This window comes from Scophthalmus maximus, chromosome 9 (genome assembly GCF_022379125.1).
Source record: "Scophthalmus maximus strain ysfricsl-2021 chromosome 9, ASM2237912v1, whole genome shotgun sequence".
Classification (NCBI taxonomy): Eukaryota; Metazoa; Chordata; class Actinopteri; order Pleuronectiformes; family Scophthalmidae; genus Scophthalmus; species Scophthalmus maximus.
This window is the reverse complement of record NC_061523.1, coordinates 9,162,262-9,189,838: the sequence shown is the minus strand read 5'-3', so window position 1 is coordinate 9,189,838 and position 27,577 is coordinate 9,162,262. Positions and strand designations below refer to the sequence as shown.

General features: G+C 44.8%; 3 protein-coding genes and 1 long non-coding RNA gene across 8 annotated transcripts; 2 read left to right on the top strand and 2 right to left on the bottom strand.

The window, feature by feature from the left end:
• Window positions 1-257: 257 nt before the first annotated feature.
• adam19b (ADAM metallopeptidase domain 19b) lies at window positions 258-17,837 on the bottom strand. Of its 2 annotated transcripts, none has more exons than XM_047334497.1 (23): window positions 17,525-17,837; window positions 17,133-17,245; window positions 16,947-17,017; window positions 10,043-10,121; window positions 9,727-9,803; window positions 7,483-7,684; window positions 7,323-7,388; window positions 6,966-7,037; window positions 6,698-6,864; window positions 6,418-6,502; window positions 6,053-6,192; window positions 5,762-5,939; window positions 5,556-5,645; window positions 5,259-5,454; window positions 4,273-4,381; window positions 3,896-4,109; window positions 3,647-3,724; window positions 3,182-3,290; window positions 2,960-3,089; window positions 2,206-2,308; window positions 1,750-2,121; window positions 1,584-1,657; window positions 258-1,488 (listed from the first exon to the last, which is right to left on the bottom strand). In XM_047334497.1, the coding sequence occupies exons 1-23, from the start codon at window positions 17,643-17,645 to the stop codon at window positions 1,482-1,484; spliced, it is 2,853 nt and encodes a 950-aa protein (XP_047190453.1). In that variant the 5' UTR covers window positions 17,646-17,837; the 3' UTR covers window positions 258-1,481. The 2 variants fall into 2 exon arrangements, with proteins under 2 accessions (XP_047190453.1, XP_035506080.2); XM_035650187.2 differs by having other exon boundaries at window positions 3,896-4,106; window positions 17,525-17,835.
• Window positions 9,832-15,619, top strand: LOC118319649. Its single transcript, XR_004796065.2, has 3 exons — window positions 9,832-9,925; window positions 10,011-10,222; window positions 14,903-15,619. It is a non-coding gene; the product is annotated as an uncharacterized LOC118319649 (long non-coding RNA).
• A 1,931-nt stretch (window positions 17,838-19,768) lies between the features above and the next one.
• On the bottom strand, window positions 19,769-23,628 carry thg1l (tRNA-histidine guanylyltransferase 1-like). 4 transcript variants are annotated; one of them, XM_035650330.2, is made up of 8 exons: window positions 23,494-23,628; window positions 23,171-23,203; window positions 22,828-23,031; window positions 22,508-22,684; window positions 22,248-22,417; window positions 22,059-22,147; window positions 20,658-20,765; window positions 19,769-20,167 (listed from the first exon to the last, which is right to left on the bottom strand). In XM_035650330.2, exons 3-8 carry the CDS (start codon window positions 23,016-23,018, stop codon window positions 20,006-20,008), a joined length of 897 nt encoding a protein of 298 aa, XP_035506223.1. In that variant the 5' UTR covers window positions 23,019-23,031; window positions 23,171-23,203; window positions 23,494-23,628; the 3' UTR covers window positions 19,769-20,005. The 4 variants fall into 4 exon arrangements, with proteins under 4 accessions (XP_035506223.1, XP_035506224.1, XP_035506222.1 ...); XM_035650331.2 differs by having other exon boundaries at window positions 23,502-23,628; XM_035650329.2 differs by having other exon boundaries at window positions 23,425-23,546.
• A 201-nt stretch (window positions 23,629-23,829) lies between these two features.
• lsm11 (LSM11, U7 small nuclear RNA associated) lies at window positions 23,830-26,367 on the top strand. Its single transcript, XM_035650328.2, has 4 exons — window positions 23,830-24,441; window positions 25,049-25,188; window positions 25,337-25,420; window positions 25,848-26,367. The coding sequence occupies exons 1-4, from the start codon at window positions 23,976-23,978 to the stop codon at window positions 26,142-26,144; spliced, it is 987 nt and encodes a 328-aa protein (XP_035506221.1). The 5' UTR covers window positions 23,830-23,975; the 3' UTR covers window positions 26,145-26,367.
• The last annotated feature ends 1,210 nt before the right edge of the window (window positions 26,368-27,577 follow it).

The following is a 27,577-nucleotide window of genomic DNA, read 5'->3' as shown; positions in this document are numbered from 1 at the left end:
GCAGCTGAAGTCTCTCTCTCGAGGTGTCGCAGTCGCGGGGAGATGATGGCATTAATCTAAATACTGTATACTACAGAGACCGGCGATGGGCCGCCGAACACTGTGAACCAGTTGATCTGTGTAGCGAACCGGAAGACTCCTCAATATTTAACTCTTATAATAAACACTACTGCTTAAGACATCCACGGTTTCCGTCTTCCTGAATCAGCATCCACTCCCACCAATTATTCCATTTCAATGATGAAAACCAAACCAAATAAATGACATTAGATTTTTAATTGTCCATGTGTTCATGTAAATTCCAGTTGAAGACACAGTGTTGCTCGGGGGGCCTGAGTTTGCATAGGTCTGATAAGAAGGTAAAACATGGCAGCCGACAGACTCTATTTACCGTCTCACAGATAGAACAAGGTCATCTCATGAGCAGTCAAAGGAACCACTGTTTTCAACAGTACCTAAAAATAATGCCAGAGTTATCGCTTAGGTCACGTCACATAGTCTTGCTCACTCACACATAGTATTTTGGTCACGAGGGAACTCCCACTAAACAGTTTCAGTAAAATCTTTGGGAGAAACTCATTCAATTGTTCAACTTCATGGAGCAAGTTTGCCAATTTTTAACTGATTACATGTTCATAAAACTATGGCTCGTGTCTGCTCCTTATATATAATTCTTTTTTTTTTTTAAATGTTGCTTTGGTCAAAGGCAACTTCATCACTGACTAACAGTGACAGAAGTAAGAAATAAAAAGTTAACCAGGGTACCGACGGTCATCTTAGTGATACCTACGGATACCTCCTGTAGGCTTGAAAAGTGACCGTGAGTGGTTCTTAAAATGCCCTCAGGGGTATTTAATAGTAAAAAGATTGCTCAAAGTGCAACTTCACAGCAATACACAATCATTCAAACCAAAATTACAAAAAAAAACAACCTGACAAGCCTCTAGCATTTTACATCAGACCGTGTGTCTCTCAGCAGAAGCATACACATACAGCATGCGTGTAGGACTTTCACCTGTCCCCATTTTCACACATAAGAAGCGGAAGCACTTCGCTCGTGGCATCTTTTCTTAATATAAGATATCCCCTTACAGCAGGTGCTCTTTGAGAGACATCGTGTTTTAATACGTAGGCTACACTGTAAACATTCATTTTTCTTTGCTTTAGAGAGATGAACCCTACTGGCGCAGTGTTTTCGACACTGCTCACGCGCAGGGAACAATTTCACATTTCCAGTAACGTCAGGGACAATAGTCACAAGTAACAAAAATAAAATTTAAAAAAAGGCTGTGGATACTGAAAACATACTCGTTATGACAAGTTTTATAACTTGTAATTCTACCATTTTCCCTCATTTCACATCATATAAATATACTGTAATGCACAGCGTGCCACATTGTCCTGGCCAGTCGCTGAAAAGACTGAGGCAGTCCATCACTGCACGGACGTGGTGGACCCCGATGTCTCCCTGAGATCTTAGTTTAGGATCTAAAAAAGAACAAAACACAAGTTACAAAGTTAGCAAGGTTTTTTTTGTTGCATTGATTGACTTTAGAAAAAAAAGAAGACACCAGATAATTAACCTGTTTGTCTTTTTCTGTCCAGCAGATGGAGCCAAAGCAGAGGTGACCTGCACGCCTTTCACATGTTGTTGTTCCTACAAAAAGTCAGACACTTCATGTTTAGTTCACTGAATAAATGTTTGCATATGGCTTTACTTTGATAAAAATATACACAAAAAAATGTCACCACTGATGGTCTGTTGACAGGACAAGGTGGTGGAGGTCTGTTAGGAGGGTCCGGTCGGGGTTTGGGTACCGCCGAAGGCCGTGAGCGACTTTTAGGGTCCTGGGAAGGTAAAGGTGGGGGTCCTGCAGGTGGCGGAGGAGCCCAGGTTTGTCTCTGCTTGGGCAGCAGCGCAGATCTAAGAGGAGGGGGAGTGCGAGCCTGAGGAGAGCAACGTCTCTCAGGAGAAGACACGGGTTGGACCTGAGGCTCAGGCGTCTGCTGTTTCTGCTCCGCAGCAAACCGAAAAGGTACGAGAGGAGGCTTCACTGCCGGACGCACAATAGCGTGTCTGGGACGCGTGGAGGAAGACGGACTCGAGGTCGACGACTTCACCTGTTTGGGAGAATTGGTTTATTCTAGTAATCAAATACAAAAGGGGGAACACTTAGCTGTTTGGGTCGTCACGGGCTACTTTACCAGGAGCTCTGACTGCTGTTTCTTCAGCAAGAACGTGGGGTTGGTGTGGCCGTTCACATGGCCGTCAGCATGCAAAGGTCTGCTCTCCACCGGGACTGAACAGCTGGAAGAAACAAAAAACACAAGATGAAATTGTCATCAAGCTGCTTGTAATCTAAATGTATTTATATTAAACTGAATTATTAAACAAACTCATGGAGATTCCGTCTCATCTTGAATGCTCATCTCCATCTGTGGATATTAAGTCCCCTTAAATTCATCCACAGCACATTAGATGCCATCACCCCCGGTTACTCGCTACAATTAATATGTCACTATCCTCTGGTTGCGTTCCGGACTATTTGAAAACTTCTTGCATATAACCAAACTTTAACTCTTGGTAGCTCTGAAAGATAATCACATACATGAGAGAAATTCCGGTGAGGTTTTCAGACAGACTGTGCTTGTTAGAGAGACAAATGCTGACTCAGGTGATTGTCCCCCTTCACAAATCATATCACAACATCCTCATCAGAAGATTTGAACTTGAGTCTGGAAGTGGTTTTCCTCCAACCACAAATGTTCTTTTTTCCCCTACTGACGACCATGTTTTATCCCTCTACCCAGAACATTTTGGCGTCACTTTGGCGGCAATTCTTCGCTCTTCACATGTTCTCCCACAAGGTGAGACAATTCACGACGGGGCATTGCACATGTATGACCCGGTGAAGCCTGAAATAAAAGTGATAATTATGAACACTTCTGTTCTACACACGTTGGAACCGGAGGCGGAGCTGAAGTTTTCAGTGGGCGGAGCTTATGCCTGTAGCAGCACCAGAGTCCAACAGCAGCCAAAAGCACAAAGAGAACCAGAGGGAGGACCAGCAGGACTGGAAGGAGATTGCCTGGAAGAATATGGAGTAGACGAGGTAGGAGTGAGGAAGTAGAATCGTTTCAAAGAAATATACGCTCATATTGTTGTTGTGAAGAGTCTCACTGTGGCTGATGACGGGTCCACTGTCCACACTCCCACCTGAGCCCGTCTGGTCACACAGCGGAGGAGCCCAGCCCGGGTCACAGTGGCAGTTATGGTTGTTGTTACACAGCTGGGGAGAAAACGCATCACCCATTAAGATAAGTGTCCGAATTCATCACGGTGACTTGTATTCAAGTATAAAAAGGAAAACATTCCACTTTTTTTACTGCACTACATTTATCTGACAGCTACATTTACTTGTAGATTAAGACCGAACAGAGACACCGACCATCCTGTGTCCTTTGGATGCTTTCAGTGAATTCTGCATTTTTTTTTTACATCGCCGCGTTTTTACAATTTAGTTAAGTGAAGGGGTCCAAATGTTGTAACACTGCCAAGGCTGCCATTTCCAGCAATGGCGGGCTGGCAGCCAAACCCTCTCCAACACTCCCAGGATATCCACCACACGCACACAATGAAACTCACCCCGTGTCCGTGGCACTTGGCATTGCACTCATCAGCTCGGAGGAATGATGCATTGCGGCACTCTCCATTAAAGCAAATCTGTTGAAAGAGGTGTGACGAAGAAAGTCAGAGAGAACTTTACTTTAGGAAAATCCCAGACACTGGGGCCACAATGTCAGCAAGTGCTCGTCTGGTAGTTAAAAGAAACACAAAAATCTCAAAAAGAGTTTGAGAGCCTGCTCTACGTCACCATGCACGTATGAATCTCACCGAGTCGTCGTCACACTTGGTGCCCGTCATGACCAGGCCCGGGTCCAGGGTGTCACCCTGTACCTCCTCGGCCCCATGCTTGTACACATGTGTTCCCATACACTGGATCCTCTTGTTGCCCACAGTGACCGTGGTTTCTATGCAAACTGCGTTGTTCTCAATGGGCTTCGAAGCCGAAGTTAAACACTGGATCTTCCCACATTTGGCATCCCTGCTGGAAATAAAGACTTTGCTGAGACTGATCATCAATGTTCAACATATAAGAGATCACAAGACGGTCAAGTTTTGATTATTAGAAAAATTTAGAGGCACTTCTTCAATCAAAGGAAGCGTGAAGTGTTTGTGCGAAACCGTTTACTGCATATTTTAATCTTCACCTGTCCTTACAGCTCCTGTATTTCCCAAGCTGATCTTTGCCACAGTTCCCGTACATGTCCCCTGCTTCGTTGACCTTCTTGAAACACAGGTCAGGGGCCGGACGGCCATCTGTGGGCAGGGAGAAAGAAAATGCACAGAATCATATTAATATTGCTAGACACACACACACACACACACACACACCAAACAAATTTGTGCACAGTGTGTTGTATGCGACCACCTGATGGAGACCAGATGGCATCCCTTACTGTTCTGTGTGGCTCCTGTGGTACTACAAAGGCTCTCCAGGGAGGCTGTGTCACAACATGAATATGGACATCGTCCAATAACAATCCCTGATCCTTGGACCCACTGAGGGCTCATCTCTAACACTATCCAGCCTCTCCGCCTTTAGCGTGAACTGGATGATAAGCTGCTTTAAAGATACAACGAGAGACTATCTGATGGTCAAAGTAAGTTAAACGAGTTAAACTACATTTAATCTCTTTAATCTCATACCGTTGCACCAAGCATGATGAAGATTAAGATAAAGATTGAAGATGAAGAGATTTTTTTTAAGAGCAGATAGGCTCATATTCTCCTTTTACAAAAATGTATCAATCTCAGCTCAAAATAAAAGTCAATTCATGTCAGTATTACATACCAACAATCTGATTTAATCTTTTACCTCTTCGAACAAACAATTCATGTCCACACCCTTCATGTTGACGTGTTATAGTCGGAAAAGTACAAGTGCAAATAATAATTTTAACAATGGCTTTGTTCTATTTAGCGTGACAGTGTGACAGTGACCTGTGCTTCCCCTATTATGTCATGACAGGATGTTTCCTGCAAAAAAAAGGTGTATTATTATAAACTATGTCCTATATAAATGGGGGTAAGACGGAGTATTAGACAACATTAGTTAGGTGTTGTAGATGCTACCTTCATACATTTGCTCAAAAATGAAGGGTAAATGTCTTTTAGAACCAAAGAAATGACCAACCTCGTCCCCACAGGGACAGACACTGCTGCTCCAGGGTCAGACACATGCCCGTGTAGCAGTAGGCCTGGCGGCCTGCACATGTTGTTCCGTCCACCAAATAGAAATTAGCGGGACAAGACTCTGCCTTCCCGTCGCAGTACTCTGGCAGGTCGCAGGCTCCCGAGGGAGCGCGGCACAGCACACCGGGGCTCTTCAACTAGACGGTGCGATGAAGAGGAGAGGAGGACTTTTAGGAAACACCATAACAACAATTTATTGTAGAGTTAAGGAGTTCCAGTGTTCATTCATTGTTAATACCTTGCAGTTATCACAGCAGATGCCGTGGGCGCACTCAGCTCCGGCTTTCAGAGTGCAGTTGCTGGCATTACAGCAGGGACTGGTGCACTCCTACACAAAAGAGTGGGTCGTGAGTCCTGGCAAAAACTTACAAGATGAATAAATACCTCTACAGTCCAGAGACATGTCACACACACACACACACACACACACACACACACACACACCTCTTCCTCTCCACAGTCACATTCTTCTCCGTCCTCCAGGTAGCCGTTGCCGCAGCGCTGCCCTCCATACATGGCTCTGGTGTTGGGCAGGTTGAAGAGACACTTCCCTCCCCCGGAGCTCAGGTAGCTCTTTAGCTCCTTCTCGTTGCAGCCATTAAACACGCGGGGAAACGGGTGCCTGTGCCACGGAAGAAGCACAAATTCAGTATACAAATAAGCACAGACAACACTTTGATTAAATCAAACATTTTTAAAATCCCATCTTTTGTTCTTCTGCCTTCAGGACCATACCCCGTGGCAGCAGCCATGATGCAGCCCCCGTCTTCTGCTCTCGCCTGACAGCAGCCTGCACTGTCATGGCTCATGCCGAAGTTGTGACCCATCTCGTGCGCCATGGTGGCGGCGACGCCCACCGCTGACTCTGAGTGGTCCTTTTTTAAGAGAAGAGGCAGAGGTGACTCTCAAAGATCACATGAAGATCAATATCATCAAGTCAGCGCCACTTGACACACGCTGGAGTTCCATGACATAAAAGAATGAAGATCTGAATAAAATAATCAGGATGTATTTTTTTTGTCAAGTTGCGGCAAGTTGGTAAGAAAATAATAATGATGTCTCCTGATGGGCAGTGGGTTACTGTTGGTTGGGACTCTCACCGTGTTCACGCCACCAGACTGGTAGTCGGAGCACATGGCTTTGAGAGGTGCCAGCCCAATGGTGGTGCCCTGGAATGATTTCCCCCTGGAGACAGAAACACTACAGATGATTAGTTCCCACTGGACAACAGCCCACTGGGATACAACTGGTGATGGTTATTTTGTCACACAGTCACAAAATCAAGTCAGAGATGTGGGACAGGGGGTTCAGAGGGAGACACTAGTGTTGGCGAAGGGGAAGATAATAGGAAGGCAAGTGGTTGAAGTGAGAGACACTGACGTGATGAGCTGAGCGTTGTCGTTGGGGAGCACACGGAGCTGTTTGCGTCTCCAGGACAGGAACGCAGCCAGAGTGCTGTGCGGGTTATCCGACACGCTGATCAAGTCCTGGCTGGTCCACACCTCCAGACCGATTAATGCCACTCGGATGTTCAAAGCCTTGTAGTACTGCAGGGAGTGTGGGGGGACACGGCAACAGTGACAGACAGAATGTTACTCGTCATATCTAAATTGCAGTTGTGGTTTTCTCGCCTCACATCAGACGTTACCTTGTCGACCAAGTTAGCAGCTTCCAGTAGTTTCACTTTGGTCTTCTCGAGACTACTCCCATGCTTCTCAAACTGTCAAAGATATTTAAAACCGCATGGTTTATTGAAACAGACACACCCTCCCACACACACCCACACCCATTTTCACAGCTTCACAGACCATAAAAGGAACTTTTCACACTCACCAATAACAAACAGGAAATGAATCAGAGCTTTTTTTTTATGCATCCCATCTATTTATTATGTCTACCACTAAACAGACTGATGTTAATCTACTCCCACGTTAAAGGGTTTGATAAAATACCCTTTCTGATACAGAGGAACCAAATATGAGCATATTCACAAATGTGTCCTCACCTCGGCCTTGTCTGCCACGATCAGCAGCTCGACGTACTTCATGTTTTTACTCAGGTCCCTTTTTTCCTGAAAGTGGAGACAGTTCGATGAAGAACTGCTGAACATATTGTCATGATATGTGCACGGGAGGATGGTCGCTGGTCGTCCCGTCCGAACTCACCCTCACGCTCCGCGGTGACATCATTCCATGGATGAATTCATCAAGCTGCTCCTCCTGGCCCATGTTGCCATGGTGATGCAGGCAGCTACCCCCGGGTAGATGGAGACGCTCGGCTCTGAACACAGCGTGCCGCTGAGCATCCGTGGAAGCAGGAAGAGGCTCTATCAGGTAGCTGACGCTTGCGTTCAGAGAAATAAGTCCTCTGGGGGAAAAGAAAAGGCACCGTTGATGGCTACATCCAAACATAGCTCGGGCAAATCAATGTCGATCAATGATGTTGCTGAAATTCACTGAGCATGTTGTGGCATCCTGCGAAAAACTTTATTTCTCTTGTAAACATTTATAACCGGTCCTTTAAAAGTTACAAATTTCCAGTCATTTTAATTACGTTTTCAATCCGAAGCGTGGGGGAAACCATATGGTTGCATGACGGATCAGAATATGTTTTTTATTTGGCTGTGGTGATTTTATGGATGGGTGGAGGGTGGAGCAGAGGAGCGCGTGTGTCTCAGGTGATTTACTGGTGTATATAAATGAAGATCCGCTGGGACAGAACAAGCGATACACAATCCTTCTTGACCAAATCCCCTCACGAGTGCAGACGCCTAAACACAAACACATGAGCCTGCACACAGCGGCGGGTCAAACAGCTGTGAGCCACATCTGGAGAGGTCAGACGCCCACATGTCAGTGTCCCACTGTGCTGTGTTTGCATTCCTCCAGGGAATCTGCATCAGCGAAAAGACATATTAATCCACTTGTCCTCCAGATGAAGAGCGATGAACCCGCAAAAACAGACATATGGCTACGATTTCTGTCAGTGCTCGCCAGCTCCTCCTCTGTAAGTGTCTCTCGCAGGAAGTGTCAGCCGCTCTGGAGCGACACCAGGAAAAACCGCAGGATCTCCACACCGAGCTGTACTCAGTGAACCAACTCTGGAGCCAATGACCTACTGACCTACTGGACTACACAAGACACTGCGCACAACAACTGTTTCCTGTCACTTTATCTATTCAGCCATGGTGTTACAAGGGGTTCTGCAGGCTTCTTTTTAGAACCGCAACAGTTAATCAATTAATCGATTAGTAATCGATTACTAAATTAATCGCCAAACTTCACTGATTTCAGCTTCTTTAATATGAATATTTTCTGGTGTCTTTGCTTCCTCTACGACATTAAACTAGGTATCTTTGGTGCGTGGACAAAACAAAACATCCTCTTGGAGTTTTGGGAAACACGACTAACATTTTTTTCCCTTTTTATGGACCAAACAACTAATCAATTAATCAACGGAAAATAATCAACAGATTCATTCATGAAAAGAATCGTTAGTTGCAGCCCTACTTCTCTTCATCTACAAAATCGTGCACAAAAACAATACTACACCCGTATAAACTAGGAATACTTTAAAACTGGATTGACGATGATGGTTGAACTTGTTGCTGCTGTCCTGCTGGATCTACACTAATAGACCTTTAAACTTATTTCAAAGTGAGACCTTATGATACTACAAAAATTAAGTAAATTCTTTAAGTAACATTTTGTCTGACAAATGACCAAATTGTTATATCTGAGCTGTCCTAAAAAGCTGAAGATTTATTTTATAGACATTAATCTGACATTTTCCTTTTTATATCACCCTGTGTTTTTCGCGTGTGTGTAAACAAATGGTTCGGTACAGTTCAGCTTTCTGCCATAACTGAACTGAGGCTGCAAAATTACCGCCAATTAGTGAGCGGTGCAATAAATGAATCAAAGATGGATGATATGACAGCTCCCCAAAAGTGATGCCAGGTGGTTCCAAATGGCAGCAACAGTGCAAAATGACAACAACCACATCCAGCATAGTATGGCTTCTATTTAGTTCAGTGGGAGGAGGTGTAGCTGCATTATCCCTCTTCATATACAGTCGCTGGGTGCACAAACAAGATCCGTCGCAAACTTTATCACTGCACAATCAAGTCTGTACCATCTGACTTCCTGTCATTGGTTCTGCAAAAACATATTGTCTTCAGGTCTCGCACATGTTACTCATTTCCTGAAGAAACTGAGGCCACAGAAAAGTCTTCTTCCCTCCTCTTTACACTTGAAGCTGTCTCCATGAATAGCCTGTTTTAATTGATGGAGGGATTTTATTCTCATGGGGGGACTTCATAGAATCTGGGAAATGACTTTCACCACTGGGACCAACTCTGAATATTAGAAAACTTTATGAATGCAGCCCCCGGCTGGTGTTTCACTTACCTGAGTCCGGAGCATGTGCTAACAGCAACGCTGGAACCTTCGAAGCCCCGGACCGCCCCGTGGTAGAAACAGTGTCCCTGGGAGACAGAAACAATCAGAGCTCAACACACACACACCTCTCGTTGTGGGGAAGTAAGGTTATACAGAGTTAAGAGAGGCTGCGATTCAACCAGAGGAGCTTGTTATATGAGCAGAAAAGGTGACGATTTATGTCCGTACCATTGTATTTGATCAGCCGCACTGAAGTTTATCTCTCTTCTACAATTTACATCTCCCTTCTGCAGTTTCAGAACATCAAACTGTCTCACAGACTTACAGTGTTGGCAGGAGAGGAGGACTTGCGGGCTCCATCAGGAGTGTACCATATTTCCTGATATCCACGGGCCAACAGCTGCCTGGTGAATGACGGCACAAACTCAGGGACAATTTGCAAGACAATATATGTAGTATAGTCAGACATCAAATCTCCTGAAACAGCAACAATATGGCAGCAATGGTGAGTAATGCACGGTGCAGAAGGTGCAAGAAAACAGAGGGGGGGTAGAAGAAGACGGATTCTCTCCTGCAGCCCACAGCTCATGAAACATTCATTCTGACAGAGACGCTCAAGAAAAGCAGACAGCTTTAAAGATTTAGATCCTCTCCGAGATACGCAAAAAAAAAAAAAAGAGGAGAATGTGGGAAAGTGTTTCGGCTCTTACGAAATCCTGATATACCTTTCCCAGACGCCCCTTTTAGCATTCTGGAGAGTTGAAGGAGGAGACGGTAACATGCGTCTGCTGTGAGGGTTTCATTTGTCTTGGCTGCACTTGTTTGACAGAACTATTATTTTAAAATATCCTCCAGTTTTTTCTTGATCACTGGAATTTCTCCGTTAGTTTAGAATACGGGCTGCAAGGAGGGATGCTGATGATCAGTTAAACATGCACATGTCATGAGAAACATTAGTTTTGTGTGGCAAAACGTATTATTCTGCGTGTGTGTGTGTGTGTGTGTGTGTGTGTGTGAGAGAGATTGGGTGGGTGTCTTTGGACTCTCAGGCTGTTTCTGTCACAACCCTGCCGGCCCCAGTATTTACATCTCGAGCAGATGCTTGTTTTCCTGTCTCTCTCTCTCATTCCAATTCTGCTTCAATCCATTCGTCCTGTTTTTCATTCATTAACTCCGTTTCCCCCACAGCTGGTTTCCTTTCGCTCCGTGTCTCCTAAATCTCCTCTCGTCTCTCCTCCCGCCGTCTACCCTCAGATCCCTCAAACGGACCGTCTGCAGTCGATTCCGTCGCATGTTGAACCTGCTGATGTTGGTTGAAAGAGTAGATCTGATAATCAGGTCTGTACAGTCAATATGAAGCCACACACAAAGAATAAAACTGAAACTGATCATTTCTTTTAGTTTGTGAGTCGGAAATGACTCTACAACCTTTTTGTTATGACTAAACGAACACAACATAACGTGTCAGGTAATGAGCTTCATCCGTGTGATGAAGATGAGGCTGGATCTTTCCCCTGTCTTCAGTTCTTTTTTATGCTGAGCTCAGCTTACCAGCTGCAGGCTCTAGCCTCAAATTTAGCACACAGACTTGAGAGTGGCATCAATCTTCTCATCTAACTCTCAGCAAGAGAGCAATTAAGAGCTCTTCCTAGATCGTCATATGACTTCTTTAAAAAGGATGATGAAGACAAATGGAGGGAAGCTGGGGATTTTTCTTTTGTCCTCCCTAAATGCCCCTCAGATGCCCCGGAGGAGACAAGCCTCTTGAGACAATGAATGGCTGTTGATGCAATCAGCAACAAAGCAAGTCAGAGACAGAAGACGGCTGCTTCATCCTTTAACAGATCACCACTCTGAGAGACACTGCACGCACACAAGCCGGCGGCTAAGAGAAGACTTAAAAATGATTGCTCAGTGATAATGTATCCGGCTGATGTCACCCCTGAAACGGGGTAACGCGCGCTGTGTTGTGATCCGACCCTTTAACCTCATTTGTATCTGTCCCTCCTCTACAATAGTTATCCCGCTTCACATGTTCCCACCCTGCCCTCCTCTCCTCGGTGTGACCGTCCCCCGTCGCCCTAACAGTCAGAATTAATGTCCGGACGTCGGTCTGATGATGGACTGAGCTTTACTCCGCTGCTTCCGCCGTCGTTGCACAGGAAAGACAACCACTTCTTCCGTGAGGAAACACATAATGACTCCTTTTCTCCACGTCTCTCTCCTTCATCACATGCGAGTCAGCAGCTGCGTCTCTGAGCCAAACCCTGCTGACTTATGAGCCTTCTCTAGTCCTCTGGGACAATATCGTGTGTATACGAGTAGACTGAAAGGCCATATGACCTTCCACTATGTGACACAACACGCCATCAACAAAGCTATAGCCACCACTTAAAGGATAAAACCAGCTTCGTTTTCAATGTCTTCATGTCTCCATGAATTCCAGTGAAAAGTTTAGACCTCACTATGTATTTGCACGCAATGGTTACTGACTGTTCCACTGAAAGGTTAACTTAGACTTCATAAGGCCACAGCGATTGCAGCTGTATCAAATGTCATTTAACTGGTAAGGAATCAAATAAAAGGTGTGATAATGCATTATGATCTGGCTTTAAGAAACAACCAAAACAATCACACACATCAAGAACTAACCCTAACCTTATCATTGTCTTCAGTTGGTAAAACATTTCATATGTCGTATTCTGCAAAATTACCGAAGTCTTTGTTTCTGTATTGTAAAGCCGACCCGTACCACAAATGCATCACTGGGTTTAACCTGATGAAATGGAAAAACAGTTGTTGTACACTTCAGGGGGCTTACGAATGCAGGATGATCGAGCCCAATACTGTATCAAACGACAGCTGGATTTGGGTGTGAATGGCTGACTACGAGAAGAGTTTGAGCGTGTATTATGCAAAATGAAAAAATAAAATGCCTATCACAATTCCCCCGACGTGACGCCTTCAAAACCCAGAGATTATCCGTCATCTGTCAAAGACAGGCAGCACATCATAACATTTCAGAAGCGGGAATGAGCAATTATTTGGGATTTTTGCTTAAAAAAATGACTGAAACAATTCAGCTAATTGTTTGAGCTGCTTATTTTTACATCCGTCTCTGATTTCCAAGTCTACCTTGAACTCTTCTCTGGACCAATAACATGTCGCATAAACCTCGTAACTGTATGCTAATTTTATTACCAAGCCTTGAGTCAACCAGTATAAAACTCTTGGCATACCCCAACCCCTTATGCCTAATTGTTTTGTGTTAAATACCGTGAGTGCTTTCAAATCAAGACTGTGAAAACCTCTACGGGATGGCGGGAGCACTCCACGGAGTTTGGATGTCCTCCAGCATCCAGACAGATGTGGTGATTGAGCAGCGGAATAGTGGCTGAATCACGACAGTCTGACAGCGAGACTGAGACAAAGACTCGGTTCAGCCGCAGGAGGAGACGGACCGGGTGGGGGAGTAATGCTAATGTACTCTGGGAGATAGCGAAGCGGGGAGAAAGGAGAAGTAGATGTGGGGTAATGCATTAGGGTCAGTGGGTCGCATTCTCTCATAGTATCAGATGACATCACCGCACATGAGAGGGAGGGAGGGCGATGGCTGACGCAAAGTCAAAGCACCACTCAGCAACGGATGATTAAGGGGCTTTTTATTGCACAGGGAGGCCAATGTTCTGTTGTGCGAAGCCCTCTGTGTGTGTGAGAGTGTTTCCCCAACACACACACTAACACGGGGGCCTAGATTAAGACATCCAAACAGACTGGACCGCACCACTGTGAGACTAAACACAGACACGAGGGAAACAAGGACATGCAAAGGCATCCCTCGCTCTGTGCCCCCAAGACCTGCAATCCATCAGGTCTGGGCTTGGAGCCGTGTTTGTGTTCTTTCGGGATGCTTTGAGTGTGTACAAGTGTGATGTTTGTGTGTGTGTGTGTGTGTGTGTGTGTGTGGCCCACCCTGACCTGCAGGGAGCGCGTGGGAGATGATGTATATTTGTGCCAGAGCCCTGGGGACTATCAAATGAGGTGAGGGAAGGAAACAAATGAGAGAAAAAATAGGGTGCTCATTTTTAGGGCTGGACAGTTGAAGACATATGAGGAGAGGAGAGGAGAGGAGAGGAGAGAAGATGAGAGGAGAGGAGAGGAGAGGAGAGGAGAGGAGAGAAGATGAGAGGAGAGGAGAGGAGAGGAGAGGAGAGAAGAGGAGAGGAGAGGAGAGGAGAGGAGAGAAGAGGAGAGGAGAGGAGAGGAGAGGAGAGAAGAGGAGAGGAGAGGAGAGGAGAGGAGAGAAGAGGAGAGGAGAGGAGAGGAGAGAAGAGGAGAGGCGAAACAATGATACATTTCCCCCGGGAGTGCTTAATTTTTGGTTCATGCACTTAAGATGGGAGTGCAGGAAGGGCGTTAAACAGAAGGACAGCGAAAGTCACGCAGAGGAGGAAGCAAGAATATCCACACGATTCATATGTGAACCTGACCCACACCAAACTGACCCCGACTGTCGTCACTTGCCCCTTTTTTCCATGACTTTCCTCACCTCAACCCATTCTCCTCCGGTCCATCATTCACTTTCTCCCACCGTTTCCTCCTCTCACTCTCTGTTTTTCCATCCCCCTTTTTCCTTGTCCCTGAGTCAGCACTCTGTAGCCTCTGCCTGGCTCTAAACCAAATAAACCCTCTGTGGGCGCACCAGAGCCTTTCATCAAGATAAAAGCTCAGGCAGACACACAGACGACCGCACTGCTGCACGCACAAACGCAAAAAAAAAAAGACCCATGTGCACACAGACACATGCACATTTACAAGCATGACTCGGGGGGGGGGGGGGACCCAAAATTCACAGCTATGTCCTTCTCCGTGCTTTGATTAAGTGATACATTAAGTGAAGAGCAGACGGGGTGGGGAAAAAATGAGGGATAGGGGAAAAAAAGGGGACGTAAAGTGCTGCAGGGGGATAAAGAGCGAGACCAGATCAAAAGCGCCTCACAGCTTATTTGGGTTCTCCCTTATCTGCTGACTGTCAGGGCAACAGTCACAGGGGCGGTGGGGATGCGAGGGAAGTAGCCAGGGCGCAGAGACGGACACTGGCAGCTTTTTTTCTCTGGCTCCTTTCCAAACTCAAGACATTGATCTTCACGGACAGTAATTGCTTTCTCTCCTTGGTCTCCCATAGACAGACGTGTCTCCGCACGAGGTCAACGGAGGACAGACCGAAAACACAGAATGGGAATCTCCGTTTGAGCCGGGACAGAGGGGAAACATGGGTGAGAGACGGGGTGAGGAGGCAAACCTCAGACTGTATGAAAAGGTCAACAAACAGAACCAGCAAGCGCTTTCTTTGAATGCTGCAAAACTGTGTCACAAGGGGATGTGCAGATATGATTAAGTGGGGATGGGGGCCGAACATTTTTGGGTCATTTTTTCCAAGATTTTAAATGGATCCTCTCTGATATGACAGTGCCAAGTTGGTACCATCAATTAAGAAAAAAAAAATACATATATTCATAATACTTAAGGTGTATATAGAATTTGAGGTGTTCCTTGTTTTAATTTAAAAAAAAATGTCAGGTGACCTTTATTCTCATTGAATTAAGTGTTGTAATTCGATCTTTATTGGTGCTTATGTTATACTTAAAAACACTTTCACTTAACTACTGTTTTTTAACGTTATTGTATTCAGCACATCGTATCTTTGTTGAGAAAGCTTATTACTATTTGAAACTATTTGTACGTTTGCGGAAGAATCATTTTTATGGTGCACATGGAATAATTTAACTGAAAACAACAAAGAAATACACACCCCTCCCTCTCCACTCCGAATAATGTGTGTACAGTGTTTAAGTGAATCGTGCCATGCATGAAGACTAAAGAGTGTTTAGTATTTATGTGATTGTCCAGGTCAATAAAGCTCTCGGATGCGGCACATTAATGAATCAATACTCGTGATGTGTTTCGTTAACAAGAGTCTGTTTTACCTCGAAATACCTCACTTTACCTCATATGCTTCATTACCAAAAACAATACTGCTGTTCGCTTTTTCAAAATACATTGGACATTTTTCACACCATTGCACTGCAATGCACAAAGTATGAAGAAATGATGTTCACAGCTTTCCTGTGGCAGGAAACGGTTGAGAAGTTGTACAAAAACGGTTTCAAAATGTACTCGATAAAGAACCCCCCCCCCCCCTCCGCTGCATTGTATTTCCCTCTTCCTTCCAATCATTCATGATTATTTCTTATCACTCAACACCATCTCTACTTCCGTTTGAGGGACACAAACGACTGCAAAGGTTTCATGAAATCTATCTCGAACCGTCTGCCATTCATTCCTGGTCCCTGTTCCTCTCAGGCGGAGACAGACACTGTGTGTGATTGATGAAAAATTCCTGAGCCAGGGGGGAATCTAACAGTGTGACCACCTGCTGGGGAGGGCAGATCCCTCAGGGGACGGCCGGTCAGACACAGCGGAGTCATGGTTTGTTAATGTGTGTGCGCAGTCTGTGACTGAGTGACTGACAGAGCGGGCGAGCATACATGTGATGGCAAAAAAGAAGGACTTTATTTCCAAAGCCCAGAGCGGCTTCCTGTTCCACTTGTGCGCTGGCTCCGATCCAGGAGCGATAAAACCGCAGCTCTGTTGTCACCACTGACATGGCAAAGAGCCGTCGCAGGCCTCGAGCTGCCTGCTCTCCCACCCAGCGGTCGCACTGTCCATTAAACTCCGAGATACTCTGCTCACTTCCTATCACCGTGCCATTGTTACTGGACAGGAACGGCTCCATCGGATCACAGGATGTTAGGTGCAGGGGCTCAATCTTACTTCCTGTTTGCCCAGGGCACACAGATCGGGTGTCAACCCGCTGTCGTCCAAAAACCATCATGCTCCTTCCCTCCCTTCATCCCCTCCCTCTCTGCACCCACAGGGGCTTTGACCTTATAAATATGTCTCTGTGACTGCTACCATCTGGTCAAATCGATGGAGCTGGGGCGTCTTGTAGATGTCTACAGATACACACCTTAATGCTCCGACTTGATTTAATCACAAGGAGATCATTTTGTAGAGGTAAGTATTTGTATTTTTTTTTAAACACATCCCTGTGAAGCGGTGCTCCTCTTATATGCACCAGAAGTTGCCAGACATTTAAAACTCCTCTCATCCTCAAACACTGCACATAATGATACATTATAATATATCAAATAGAATGAATCACTCACTGGTTTTTCTCCAGGTGTAGTCTGAGCTCCTGGCCCTCGGCTGCGATCAGAACCTGTGTCTCCGCAGGATGCTGCAGGGAAAGATCAAGAAAAGAAAAGTTATGGATATCAATAAATCAGAGCTGTATCAAGATTTAAATATGTGTCTTGTGTGTCTCTAAGCATTTCCCAAGTGGGAGGACTCACCGCTCTGTTGCCAGAACTCCCGTTTCTGTGAGGATGCAGCCATATGGGATAAGTGATCTCATAACTCTGTACATGTTGGAGGATCCTCTTCAGTGAGTCCTGCTGACTGAATCCTGAGGGAAAAACAAATAGTCCGGACCCAGTTCAGTGACCTTTTTGAAATATAATGTAATCCCTCACGTTTATCAAATAATAAAATCAAAAAAAAAATGAAGTGAATCCTTCAGTTTGTCTTCCGCTCGCCCAAATGATGACAAACAAACCCTTGGAGATACAGACCCATAACCGTCTGAGGTTGTGGACACATACAGTACACATGCAGGGCAATCTCGGCGTAGCTGCTGCACGGTGACATACAGTATATCCGATCATCCGATTTCAGTCAGACTCACCCTCACCATCACCATCCTCCTCCTCCTCCACGGAGTCTGCAGCCTCGGCGCAGCGGCGGAGGAGCACGAGACACAGCCACAGGCGGCAGCAGCGCGCCGCGCCGAGAGGAGCGGGACGCATTGTCAGGACGGACCGCCGCCAGATGACACATGAACGTGCAGGAAAACCGGCCCGGGGTGTGCGTTCACATCGGATGGAGGAAACGCCGCCGGTGTGACATCGAGATAAAGGCCCGCCGCTGCCTCCTCCTCCTCCTCATCGGCTGCTGAACGAGATGCTCACTGACGGCGGGGCGCACATCGCCCCTTCGTTTCTCAACCCCTCCCCTTCGACACACACACACACACACACACACACGTGTCAAACACACGCACACACGCACAAACACACACGCACGCACACACACACACAACGTGTGTCAAACACACGCACACACACACACACACACACACACACACAACGTGTGTCAAACACAAGCACACACACGCACACACACAGACGCACAAACACAAACACACACACACACACAGACGCACAAACACAAACACACACACGCACAAACACTAACACACACACACACAGACGCACAAACACAAACACACACGCACAAACACGCACACACACACACAAGATTGTATAACAGGTAAATGTATAGGCACTTCTTTTTATGGTTGATCAACAATAAAGGTCATAATTACCAGCATGATAGTAAACAACCATTGAGTTGTTTAAATAGACACATTTTTTAGGATTATTAAATTGTCACTGTGCCGCATCCGTAAAGTTGCGGAACTAAAAAGCCACAGATAAAAGAAAAGAGAACTGATATTGGAGCAGGCTTTTTTTTAGCAGCAGAGCTCCAAGAAGTGCTGGATCCTACATTTCCCTACTTCTTGACTGGAGGAGAAGGGTTAGCTGGTTAGTGTCAGAAGATGAGGCAATACAACACATTATATTTAGCCCTAATTAGCTACTCTTTATTTTTAACTTTATTTGTTTTAAAATATTTTTATGACTCGGTTGCTCATAAAAGCAGTCTGGACAATATGGTGTGAATGTGGTTTATACATAAATGCAGAACTAAGAAGTTTTTTTTTTTTAAAGAGAGCCAATGAAGTACGTTATGTGAATTATATCTTCCATGTTCTCCAACCAGTGGCCCAGTGGGCTGAATCATAGGCATGTAAACACATGCAGCCTTTAAATAACTGCACAACTTGCCACACGCTCTGGTTGTTGGTGTTCCTTCTCTTCTACAAAGCCGTACGTTGAGTCACTGTATGTGTCGGGTTTGGCCGCGGACAAAGAGAAGGGATCCAAGCACAAAGCTGGTTTATGTCATCAAGAAAAGAGACACCTGTTAAAATAAGTGTTTTGTTTCATCATCTGCATTTAAAAGTGTGTAATTAAAATACTCTATTATAGGGATCTTATTAAAACAAAAAGACCTCTATGAATTCAATTCCAACTGATAAAAGACGAGTTACATAAAGTACAGTAGCTGCATGCGCTTAACAAGGTCACTGAACCAAAAATACAGCTCTAATACCAGCCAGTAACCGAGCCTACTACAGTAACAAAATACAGTAACACTTCAAGCATCCAGCAGCCATTCACACTGAGTGAGTGCGATGATAAATATGCCACCAAGCACATGTCAGGAGGATAGAGTGTACGCAGGGTGTGTGGGTGTATTCTTAGCACTGATGAGGGAGCAGGCCGACGCGTCCATTCACGTCTCTAAATGGTGTCCTGGCTGCAAGACAAGGCCACTTGTATCTGCCGAGGCATTGGTTTCCGCTTTACTCTGCTCATTTCTGCCTTACATGGGGGTGTAACTTAACTCACTATCAAGCATAAGTAGAATTGAACCAGTCCCAGACTGGCATTTTGAATCATTACATTTAAAATATGGGGAAAAAAATAATAAGAAAAAAGTGAATGGTTGAAACTCAAAATGGCGACACTGACAAGAAAATCCCTCAGCAGATAAAAGTTGTGGGCCATGAGGAATTATATAAACATACCAGAACAAGTAATGGTAGTATTCTAAATGCCATTAATGATTATCCAACGAGGATATACTTTTGGAAAGCGACCATAGAAGAGGAGTAGGCAGATCAGATGTGTGTGTGTATAAACTGCTGGCCATGTCCTCGATACCCACTGCTGCAAAAGGTTCTGAAAGCATCAGTTTCCCTCTGAACATGAGACAATTTAAGCCAAGAACTTCCTACTTTAACTGAAGATTTTGACACAGTTTTAATACATGAAAGTGACACTTTTCTCCAGCTGTGAGACAGTAACTGTACAGACTCTATCATCAAAGCTTCAGTCTCAGAAAACACCCTACATACTAAGCATCATGGGTGACATCATGCTTAGACTGTCCCCCAGGTCACTTCTTATATATGGGTCCACTTCAACCATTCTGACCAGCCTGCGTTCAGAGTAGTTCTCCTACAGCAGGAGAGAAGCCGTTAGCTGTCGTCGTCCTCCAGGACGCGTGGGTGTTCCTCCCAGAACTGGTCTCCGATAATGTCGCAGTGGTAGGACTGCACCCTTCTCCTGCTGCTAGTCACGGGCACGTCCTTCTCCTCTTCACCCGGGACCTTCATGCGTTTGATGACAGTTTCCTCTCGCTGGACACAGAATGAGAAAAAAAAAAGTTTTTACAATTAAAGAAGGAACAAAAGGAAACAGTTTGACATTTTAGAAAATATGCTTTTTCACTTTCTTGCGAAGAGCTAAATGAGGAGATTTAGTGCACACTATCCCAATGCCGAAAATAAATAATTACAGGGTGTAACCAATAATATAATATTATTTTATGCTGGTACAGATGTATGATGTGTTAATTGGGGAACTTCACAGATGCTGATAAGTGTAGGTGCAATATGAGTAGGGAGCTGTACATTTTTTTTTAGAAGAAAGCAGCCAAAGTTATGAGAAGAACAAGTATCGCACTTCACTTGAAATCCTACATGTTCAGACACAAAAGAAAGGAACAATGTAAGACAGCACTAACCGGAGTAGAAATGGGTGAGAAAGGTGAGGTGGAAGTGAGTACAATGAAGGGATTTAAAATCAGAGCACAAACAATAAAGTGAATTTCTCTTTTAAAGGCCACACCTTTTCCCAGATGAAAGTGGTGCCTTTCCTGTGGATGGCAGATTCATTATTGTAGTTGATGTCAAACTCTGAGAACAGGATCTCATTTTTATCTGCAGCTAATGTTCCCTGGAAGGGGGAGAAGAACACAGTCGTATGCAAATATAACAAGAGTGTAAACAAAAATTACAGCAAACAAAATCCTTCCCTGGGCAGACTGCAACTTAAAACTCTAAAACATAAAAATGACCACCACCCTCTCTATTATTGCTTTGTTGTTGCTATGATGTGTAAAAATGATCATTGCCGTCTTTGATGGTGCAGTTGTTTTTCCAAAGAAAAGTTTTTACGCCATAAAGGAACAAGGGAGAACAAAGGTTTGACGGGCTGTGAATGACGCGTTGGCCAAACAGGCAGCCAGAACAAACATTTCCACAACTCGTCCTCTGTCAACACATCATCCGAGTTTCCCTCACAGCCCACTGGAGAACGAAGAAGACTTCCATTGAACAGCTGTGCCAGTCAGTGGCAGCTGCCACGAACAGCGAAAGACCTATTGAAAGATGTCACCACGTCTGTACAATTAGGGTCAGTCGTTTCCCTAAATTTTGATCAGCCTGTCCCGAACTGAGAAGGGGACAATTAACTGGGGCGGCTAAACACCACGGAGTAAGTTTTCATCTGAAGTGAGAGTAGAAAGAAGGGAATAATGCAAAAGATGCAAAGACCATGTGAATACATACAAATATTGGGACAATGAAATGCTTGTTGGTAACAAATTATTTTCTAGGGGCAGTAAGCGATTTTAATCCAACACACTTTTTGTAAAATTCTGCGAATATTTCCTCACGGTCCGCTACCAGTCAGGTCTGTTTGTGTGCCGGAAAAAAAAAAGAGGCTAGCGTCAGATGCTACGACTGGTTAGGGCCGCCATCTCCCATACCCGAGGCTGCCGGTTCGAGCCCCGAACAGTGAAGTCAAAACATCAACAACAAACAATCTTTCTTCAAAATCGCTAACTGCCCCTTTACAGGTCGCAGCAAATAGAATTTATAGTAAATAAAGTACTTTTACTCCCCTGTTTTCAGACATGAAATCAAAGAAATTTGTGAAAAATACCTGGGACAACGAAATTAATGTATATGGATTTTCCAGAATTTTTACAGGGGGAGGGCAGGAAAAAGTTTGGGGACATTCGCATTCTCACATACAGCATTTATCCTATAATATGCACGTGCTTCATTCTTATTAATTTTGCTTTTCTTTTCAATATCTCATATTTCTCTTGCTCTTATTTGATCATTTCTAGAAATTTAAAGTAGTCGCATTGCCCTTTGATATTATTTTTAATTTGAAAAAACACATTCATTTGTGTCAATATACACAAACACACAAACTTTTTAGATTGTGTTGCACTCTCACCTTTAGGCGATCTTCTGCCTGAGCTGTGGTGAGCCCTCCCTTCTGCACCAATGTCCAAAACACTGTGTTGTACAGATTATTTACGTGACCTGAAAGACACACAAACATGAGCACAGTCTGGCATGTTTTACTCTTGTCAGCTTAATGACACATTTGATCTAAATCTTTTAGGGTACTGTGTGTACTCACAGTCTGCTTGCCTCCAGCTGAGGTAATCTTTGAGGTTACGGTTTGTAGGATACAGGACCACCCGTCCGTCAAAGCTCGGGGGGTACAGGAGGGGCTGATCCTCGAAAAACTCCTTCCAGTAGAACACATACGAGGAGGAGAACTGCGAGGCCACGTGGGTCATGAGCTTACTGCCAGAAGAGAAACGGGACAAATGAGGTCAGACAATATACAAAAACATAAAAAGAAGATTCACGGGAATGACATTACACGTCTGCTACCTGGCTCTCCTCTTAAACCAAGTGGAGCTCCTCTTGAAAACGAAGCTGAACTCATCGCTTTGACCATAAGCAATGACAATATCCTCCAGCTCCTCCATCACGGAGCGAGCACTCCTGCTCATCAGGCCCAAGGCTCTGTTATCATTGGGCTTTGTAAACTTGTGCTGCCCCGCAAACCTGCCACAAAGTTCAAAAAGATATTCAAAAACAACAGCAGTGCTTCAACTTGTGTAACAAAAAATAATTATAATAATAACAATCTACACCGCCCTTGTGCTGTCCACAGATGTTTCCTAGGTAACTTGAAAATAGAAACTCACCTGTGGAAGTTTCGACCATCAAGTCTCACAACTATGTAGCAGTTTCGTAGACAAGTGTCATCGGTCTCGAAGTTGCGGACATACTCAAACTTGCTCTTTGCCATGTTGCTGGAGGTAAAAAGACGGGCCAAGGGGTGGACGACGCTAAACCTGGGACGTCCAAGAAATCGGCAGGTATTTCCAATCACCATGAGGCTGCTGTCCCTGAACAGGGAGAGCAATGTGTTAGGTGCGATATGTTAAACCACCAAAGCTAGATTTGGTCAATTTAAAAAACAGATCAGACTCATAACGGGGATATTTATGGAATAATGAATGTAACGTGTTAAGCGTTAGTACTTACACTTAGGTGTCATGTGGTGTTGGTCCTCTGCACCTTAAATACCCACAAGTTAGCTCCTTCGAGGAAACCAGTTGACTTCGTGCGTTAATATATGTACATTTCCTCAGTTACACAAACACCAACATTTGATATAGTAGGTAAATAAACCCGTTGATATAAAAAAAAGACCTCAGTCAGTTTGCATCCTCTACCATTTGACTTGTGTACAGTCCGACAGCAAACTCTGTCGTAGTGGTACAGTGAACAAAACGAACCTTAGTTCCGGAGCGCAGGCATGAATTTTACAGCAACTAACAGAAAACAGGTCATTGAGCTCTTGTTACCTGCTCACCCTCTTAAAAACAGAACCCTTATCATATGCCAATTTATTGTTGTTCTCCTCCGTGGGGCAAGCACATTTTCATCTTTTTTTCATTTAAGCCACCAAATGTGTTATAGTCTGTGTTTCAGCGCCATCTTGTTGTAGAAAGGCGAGCGCACAGCCGAAGATCGTGTATAAGTAAGAATACAGAAAATCCTCTTCAATAATTTGAGGTAAAGTTTCGGTATAAGCTCTTTCCCAGCTATTTCGTATCGGATTGCTGTTATTATAGAGCCATTAAAGACAGACACAAATAACAAACCCTGGGACTGACATGCACCGTTTCATTTTTGACTGACGGGCTCCGCTCTCGTATGGGATGTTTTTTAGCGTCCCTTGAAACAGAGGCAGAGTGATACCTCCGATGACCTCGTCCGACCACCCCTGCTACTTTCCCATGATTCCCCGCGTCATCTTGTGTGCGAGTCTGCGGTTGTTTCAAACATGGAGGAGATGGAAAGAAAAGGTGCGAAGTCAGAGAGTAAAGAGAAACCACCGGAAGCCTGCTCAAGTGCAGCAGCAGTAGCGGAGCGTGGCCCGGGAGCAGAGAGGGAAGCCGGGGACGATGGCGCAGATACAACAGACGTCTGCTCGGAGAGCTTTGACCCTCTCTGGGCCCTGTACTCTCCGAGCGTGTCGCTACCCTTTCCGAACGTCAAGTGTTTCAACAACGTGGCGGCGTACGAGAGTTTCCTGAAGGGCGGCCGCGGCAGGGCCAAGCCGGAGAACGTGGAGAAGAGGCGGCGGAAGGCGACGAAGGGAGTGGCGGACCCGGAGCGCATCGAGCGGCTCAGGAAGCTCATGGTGAACAACCCGGTGCCGGAGTCGGGGGAGGGGGAGAGCGGCGGCGGCACGCCGCGGAGCAGGAGGAGGCAGAAGCCCCAGAAGAATGTCCTGACTAGGATGCCCCGTAGGTTGAACACCCGCCACCACAACATCACTTCCCACAGGCGGTGTTCGTGTCGTGTCGCACCGTTGTGGAGAATGATGTTAATGACAGATTCGACATGATTGCTGTCACACCAGTTTGCAATGAAGGTGCAATAAGACGTAACATGACGAAATGCATTGTGGTCCTTGGTGACCACCGCTGGCCCTGCCCCGGCTCTAGCATCCGCAGATATTAGTTATTGCAGATATACTGTATAGGAACCCGTTTTATCTGTCAGTGGAGAAGTCACAGCAAGTTAAAGATAGAAAACAATGACGTCATTATAGGGATTCATCATCAGCCAAGGTGACAAAGGTGCTGGTTGACATTGGTCGGGCCAAAATGTCCCGTGGGTGTTCTGTTGTAGAGTGTCACAGCAAATGACTGACATTATTTTTATACTAATCGCTGACTCCTCCAGGCCTGTATCGATAATGCGTTTATTGCGTGACTTAATGTTCACACACTTAATTCAAATTGAAAAGTTCACCATCCACTATCTGTGTGTGCCTTGTTCTTGTGTTTCTATTGGTTTTTGTTTAGTTGTAGAAACAGCCGTGTAACCTTGTGTGCCATGTTTGCTCAGTGTGTAAAGGCAGTCCCCTGGGCGAGCTGTACCGATGCGTCGAGGAGAGGGTGAGGGTCAAAGTTCACATCCGGACCTTTAAGGGACTGAGGGGAGTGTGCTCTGGCTTCGTCGTGGCCTTCGACAAGTTCTGGAACATGGTGAGCACTCTCCTGCCCACGTTTTCTCCTTGCGCTCCTTGCTTGACGGCTGCTAGGTTCTGAATCTGAAATGATCCACAAAATACTTGTAACCGCCATTTATTTATTTTTTACCACTCACCGTTTGTTTTTTATTTCTCTTTTTCAGGCAATGGTAGACGTAGATGAGACGTACAGGGAGCCTCTGCTTGGAGAGGCATTGTACCATGAGAAAGCCCTCACCATTTCACGGGTATGTGCCTTTTTCGTTGCATATCTGTTATAATCTTTAAGAACTTGTCAGCAGCAACTTTCCATTATAATACAGCTCCTTTTTTTTCCGTTACTGCAGCATTTAAAAGTGATCTGAGAGTAACAGAGTTTTTCCTCTGCTCATCAATAAAAGCCACCCTGCATTTGCCCATTTTTAAATTTGATTGGCATGACCTTGAAACAGCTCTGTTATGGTTTCATGTTTTTATGACATCAGTGAGCTAACGCTGGATTAGGTACATCTATCACTTCCTGTGAATGCAATGCAGAGGTTGGCAATTGTTAAATTCAGCAAAGGAATGGTGAAGCCCAACAGTAACAATGATAACTCCCATTTAATTAAAAAAATGTAGTTCCAGAATGTGAATACAGGGTGTTGATGTGACCTTGATGTGATCTTTGTGCAGCTCTTTGAGAAGCTAAACCTTCAGGAAAGCTCAGGAGGTGATGAACCAGCAGAGAAGCACGGAGCCCAGGAACAAGCCGGGGAGCCTCAGCCTGTAAACCCTGAAGCTTCCCGTCCGACCAGCAGGACAGAGTCCATGGTCACAGCCAAACAGGATAAAGTCTCGCTAAAGGCCCAGGGCCCCGGAGCCCATCAGAAGAACAACTGTCAGAAGTACGGCAGGGTCCATACTCGCCACGTCAATCAGCTTTTCATCCGGGGTGAGAACGTGATCCTGGTGAACCCACAGCCACTCTGATTTTTGTCTCCCGGACAACAAACACACGCTACAACGTTTTGACGCTGAACATCTGTAATAATAGATGTGTGTAGAGTAGGTGCCAGAGAGCTCTCTATGATTTCATTAGATTCTGAAGAATCAAACAAGGATTACTGTTATATCATATTGATATGGAGGATTTTCTCTGGCGACCAGAGAAATCATCTTGGTTTTGAGAAATAAAAACTCAGATGTAATTATATTCATTTCTTGTCTTGTTTTCTTTTGTCTTTCACCCTCAAAAGGAAATTTCTGACAGCTGCCACATCAACAACTGTGTGTGTGTTATGGTCATCGCCCAGCAGGTGGCAGCATAAACACATTATTGCCATGAGCGAGGCTATTGTCTCAAAGCGCCTGTCCCTTTATGTTGCCTTTCCCCGTTAGTTTGAACAGGAATGACAGCGCAGTCTCAGCGGACTTCATAAATGCATTATGAATAATTGAGTTTGTGAAGCTAGAGATTGCAGATGGCACTCAAAAGCTGTCATTTGTCTTGACGTCTCAGATTGCTTTTACTCTTTAATGGGCACATTACCCATAAAAGCACAATTTACTGCATCTCATGGAAGTTGTAAAGATGTTTTTTATTTATTTTTTTAAATGGCAGGGTTTTTTTGTTTGGATGATGAGCGGCACAGAATGACTATGTTGCTATTATCTTCCCGGGGCTTACGTCAGGAGTTTTTGACTTATACCTTCCTATTTTAGTTTTCCTTCTTTTGACTATAGAGAGCTTAATCGACCCCTTAATTTATCTCATGCCATAAATAGGACAGATTCTATCAGCAGCTGAACTGTTGTGCCTCTATATACTTTTCATATAATGTATCAGAGTATTATTAGTGTAGCCCATTTACCAGCGCTCTCCAGAGAGGGGAAACGGGGTCAATTGTTTAATGCACATTGTGTTTTAGTCGTGTTTGTCACACCAGTGTGCTCTAACAGACCTCGATACGATGAGAAGGGCCACAATTAGACAATAGCATTTTACTCTCTGGTATTATATCAAAGTGAGGGGAGCGTCTTACTCACTTGGAGAAACTGTGATCTTCACCCGTGAAATTAACACTCCAAGCATTGAAGTCCTTCCAAATAAAACACCCGTAGCTCTAAATGAAAGCCAGTGAAGAGAAGAGATATCTGTTGCGTTCAGCCGCTGCAGCTGTCACAATAACAATCTGACCTCACTCCAGTGGCGCTTCTTCAGTTCACTCGTTTGCTGTTATCTGTAATCTGCCAGTGTCTTTGATTGGGTCATGAGTGCTACAGTAGAGATGCAGTGAGATAGCAAATCTTTATTTATAAAATCGGTAAATGCACATATTTACCAAAAGCATTTCTTTATCACAGCAAACGAAGTTAACAAACTCACATCAACTAAATGTAATTTCAAAGTTGAGCGCAGTGGC

Excerpts from the sequence above, each read along its gene's own strand:
- thg1l (XM_035650330.2), bottom strand. The coding sequence starts at position 23,018 with ATGGTGATTGGAAATACCTGCCGATTTCTTGGACGTCCCAGGTTTAGC. Across the intron at positions 22,418-22,507 it reads TGGTTTAAGAGGAGAGCCAG|TAAGCTCATGACCCACGTGG; the intron begins GTAGCAGACGTG and ends CTCTTCTGGCAG. Across the intron at positions 20,168-20,657 it reads CCACTTTCATCTGGGAAAAG|CGAGAGGAAACTGTCATCAA; the intron begins GTGTGGCCTTTA and ends TTCTGTGTCCAG.
- adam19b (XM_047334497.1), bottom strand. The coding sequence starts at position 17,645 with ATGCGTCCCGCTCCTCTCGGCGCGGCGCGCTGCTGCCGCCTGTGGCTG. Across the intron at positions 7,389-7,482 it reads TGTCACCGCGGAGCGTGAGG|GAAAAAAGGGACCTGAGTAA; the intron begins GTGAGTTCGGAC and ends CTCCACTTTCAG. Across the intron at positions 2,309-2,959 it reads GCTCCGCCTCCGGTTCCAAC|CTGTTCAGTCCCGGTGGAGA; the intron begins GTGTGTAGAACA and ends TGTTTCTTCCAG.
- lsm11 (XM_035650328.2), top strand. The coding sequence starts at position 23,976 with ATGGAGGAGATGGAAAGAAAAGGTGCGAAGTCAGAGAGTAAAGAGAAA. Across the intron at positions 24,442-25,048 it reads TGTCCTGACTAGGATGCCCC|TGTGTAAAGGCAGTCCCCTG; the intron begins GTAGGTTGAACA and ends ATGTTTGCTCAG. Across the intron at positions 25,421-25,847 it reads AAGCCCTCACCATTTCACGG|CTCTTTGAGAAGCTAAACCT; the intron begins GTATGTGCCTTT and ends ATCTTTGTGCAG.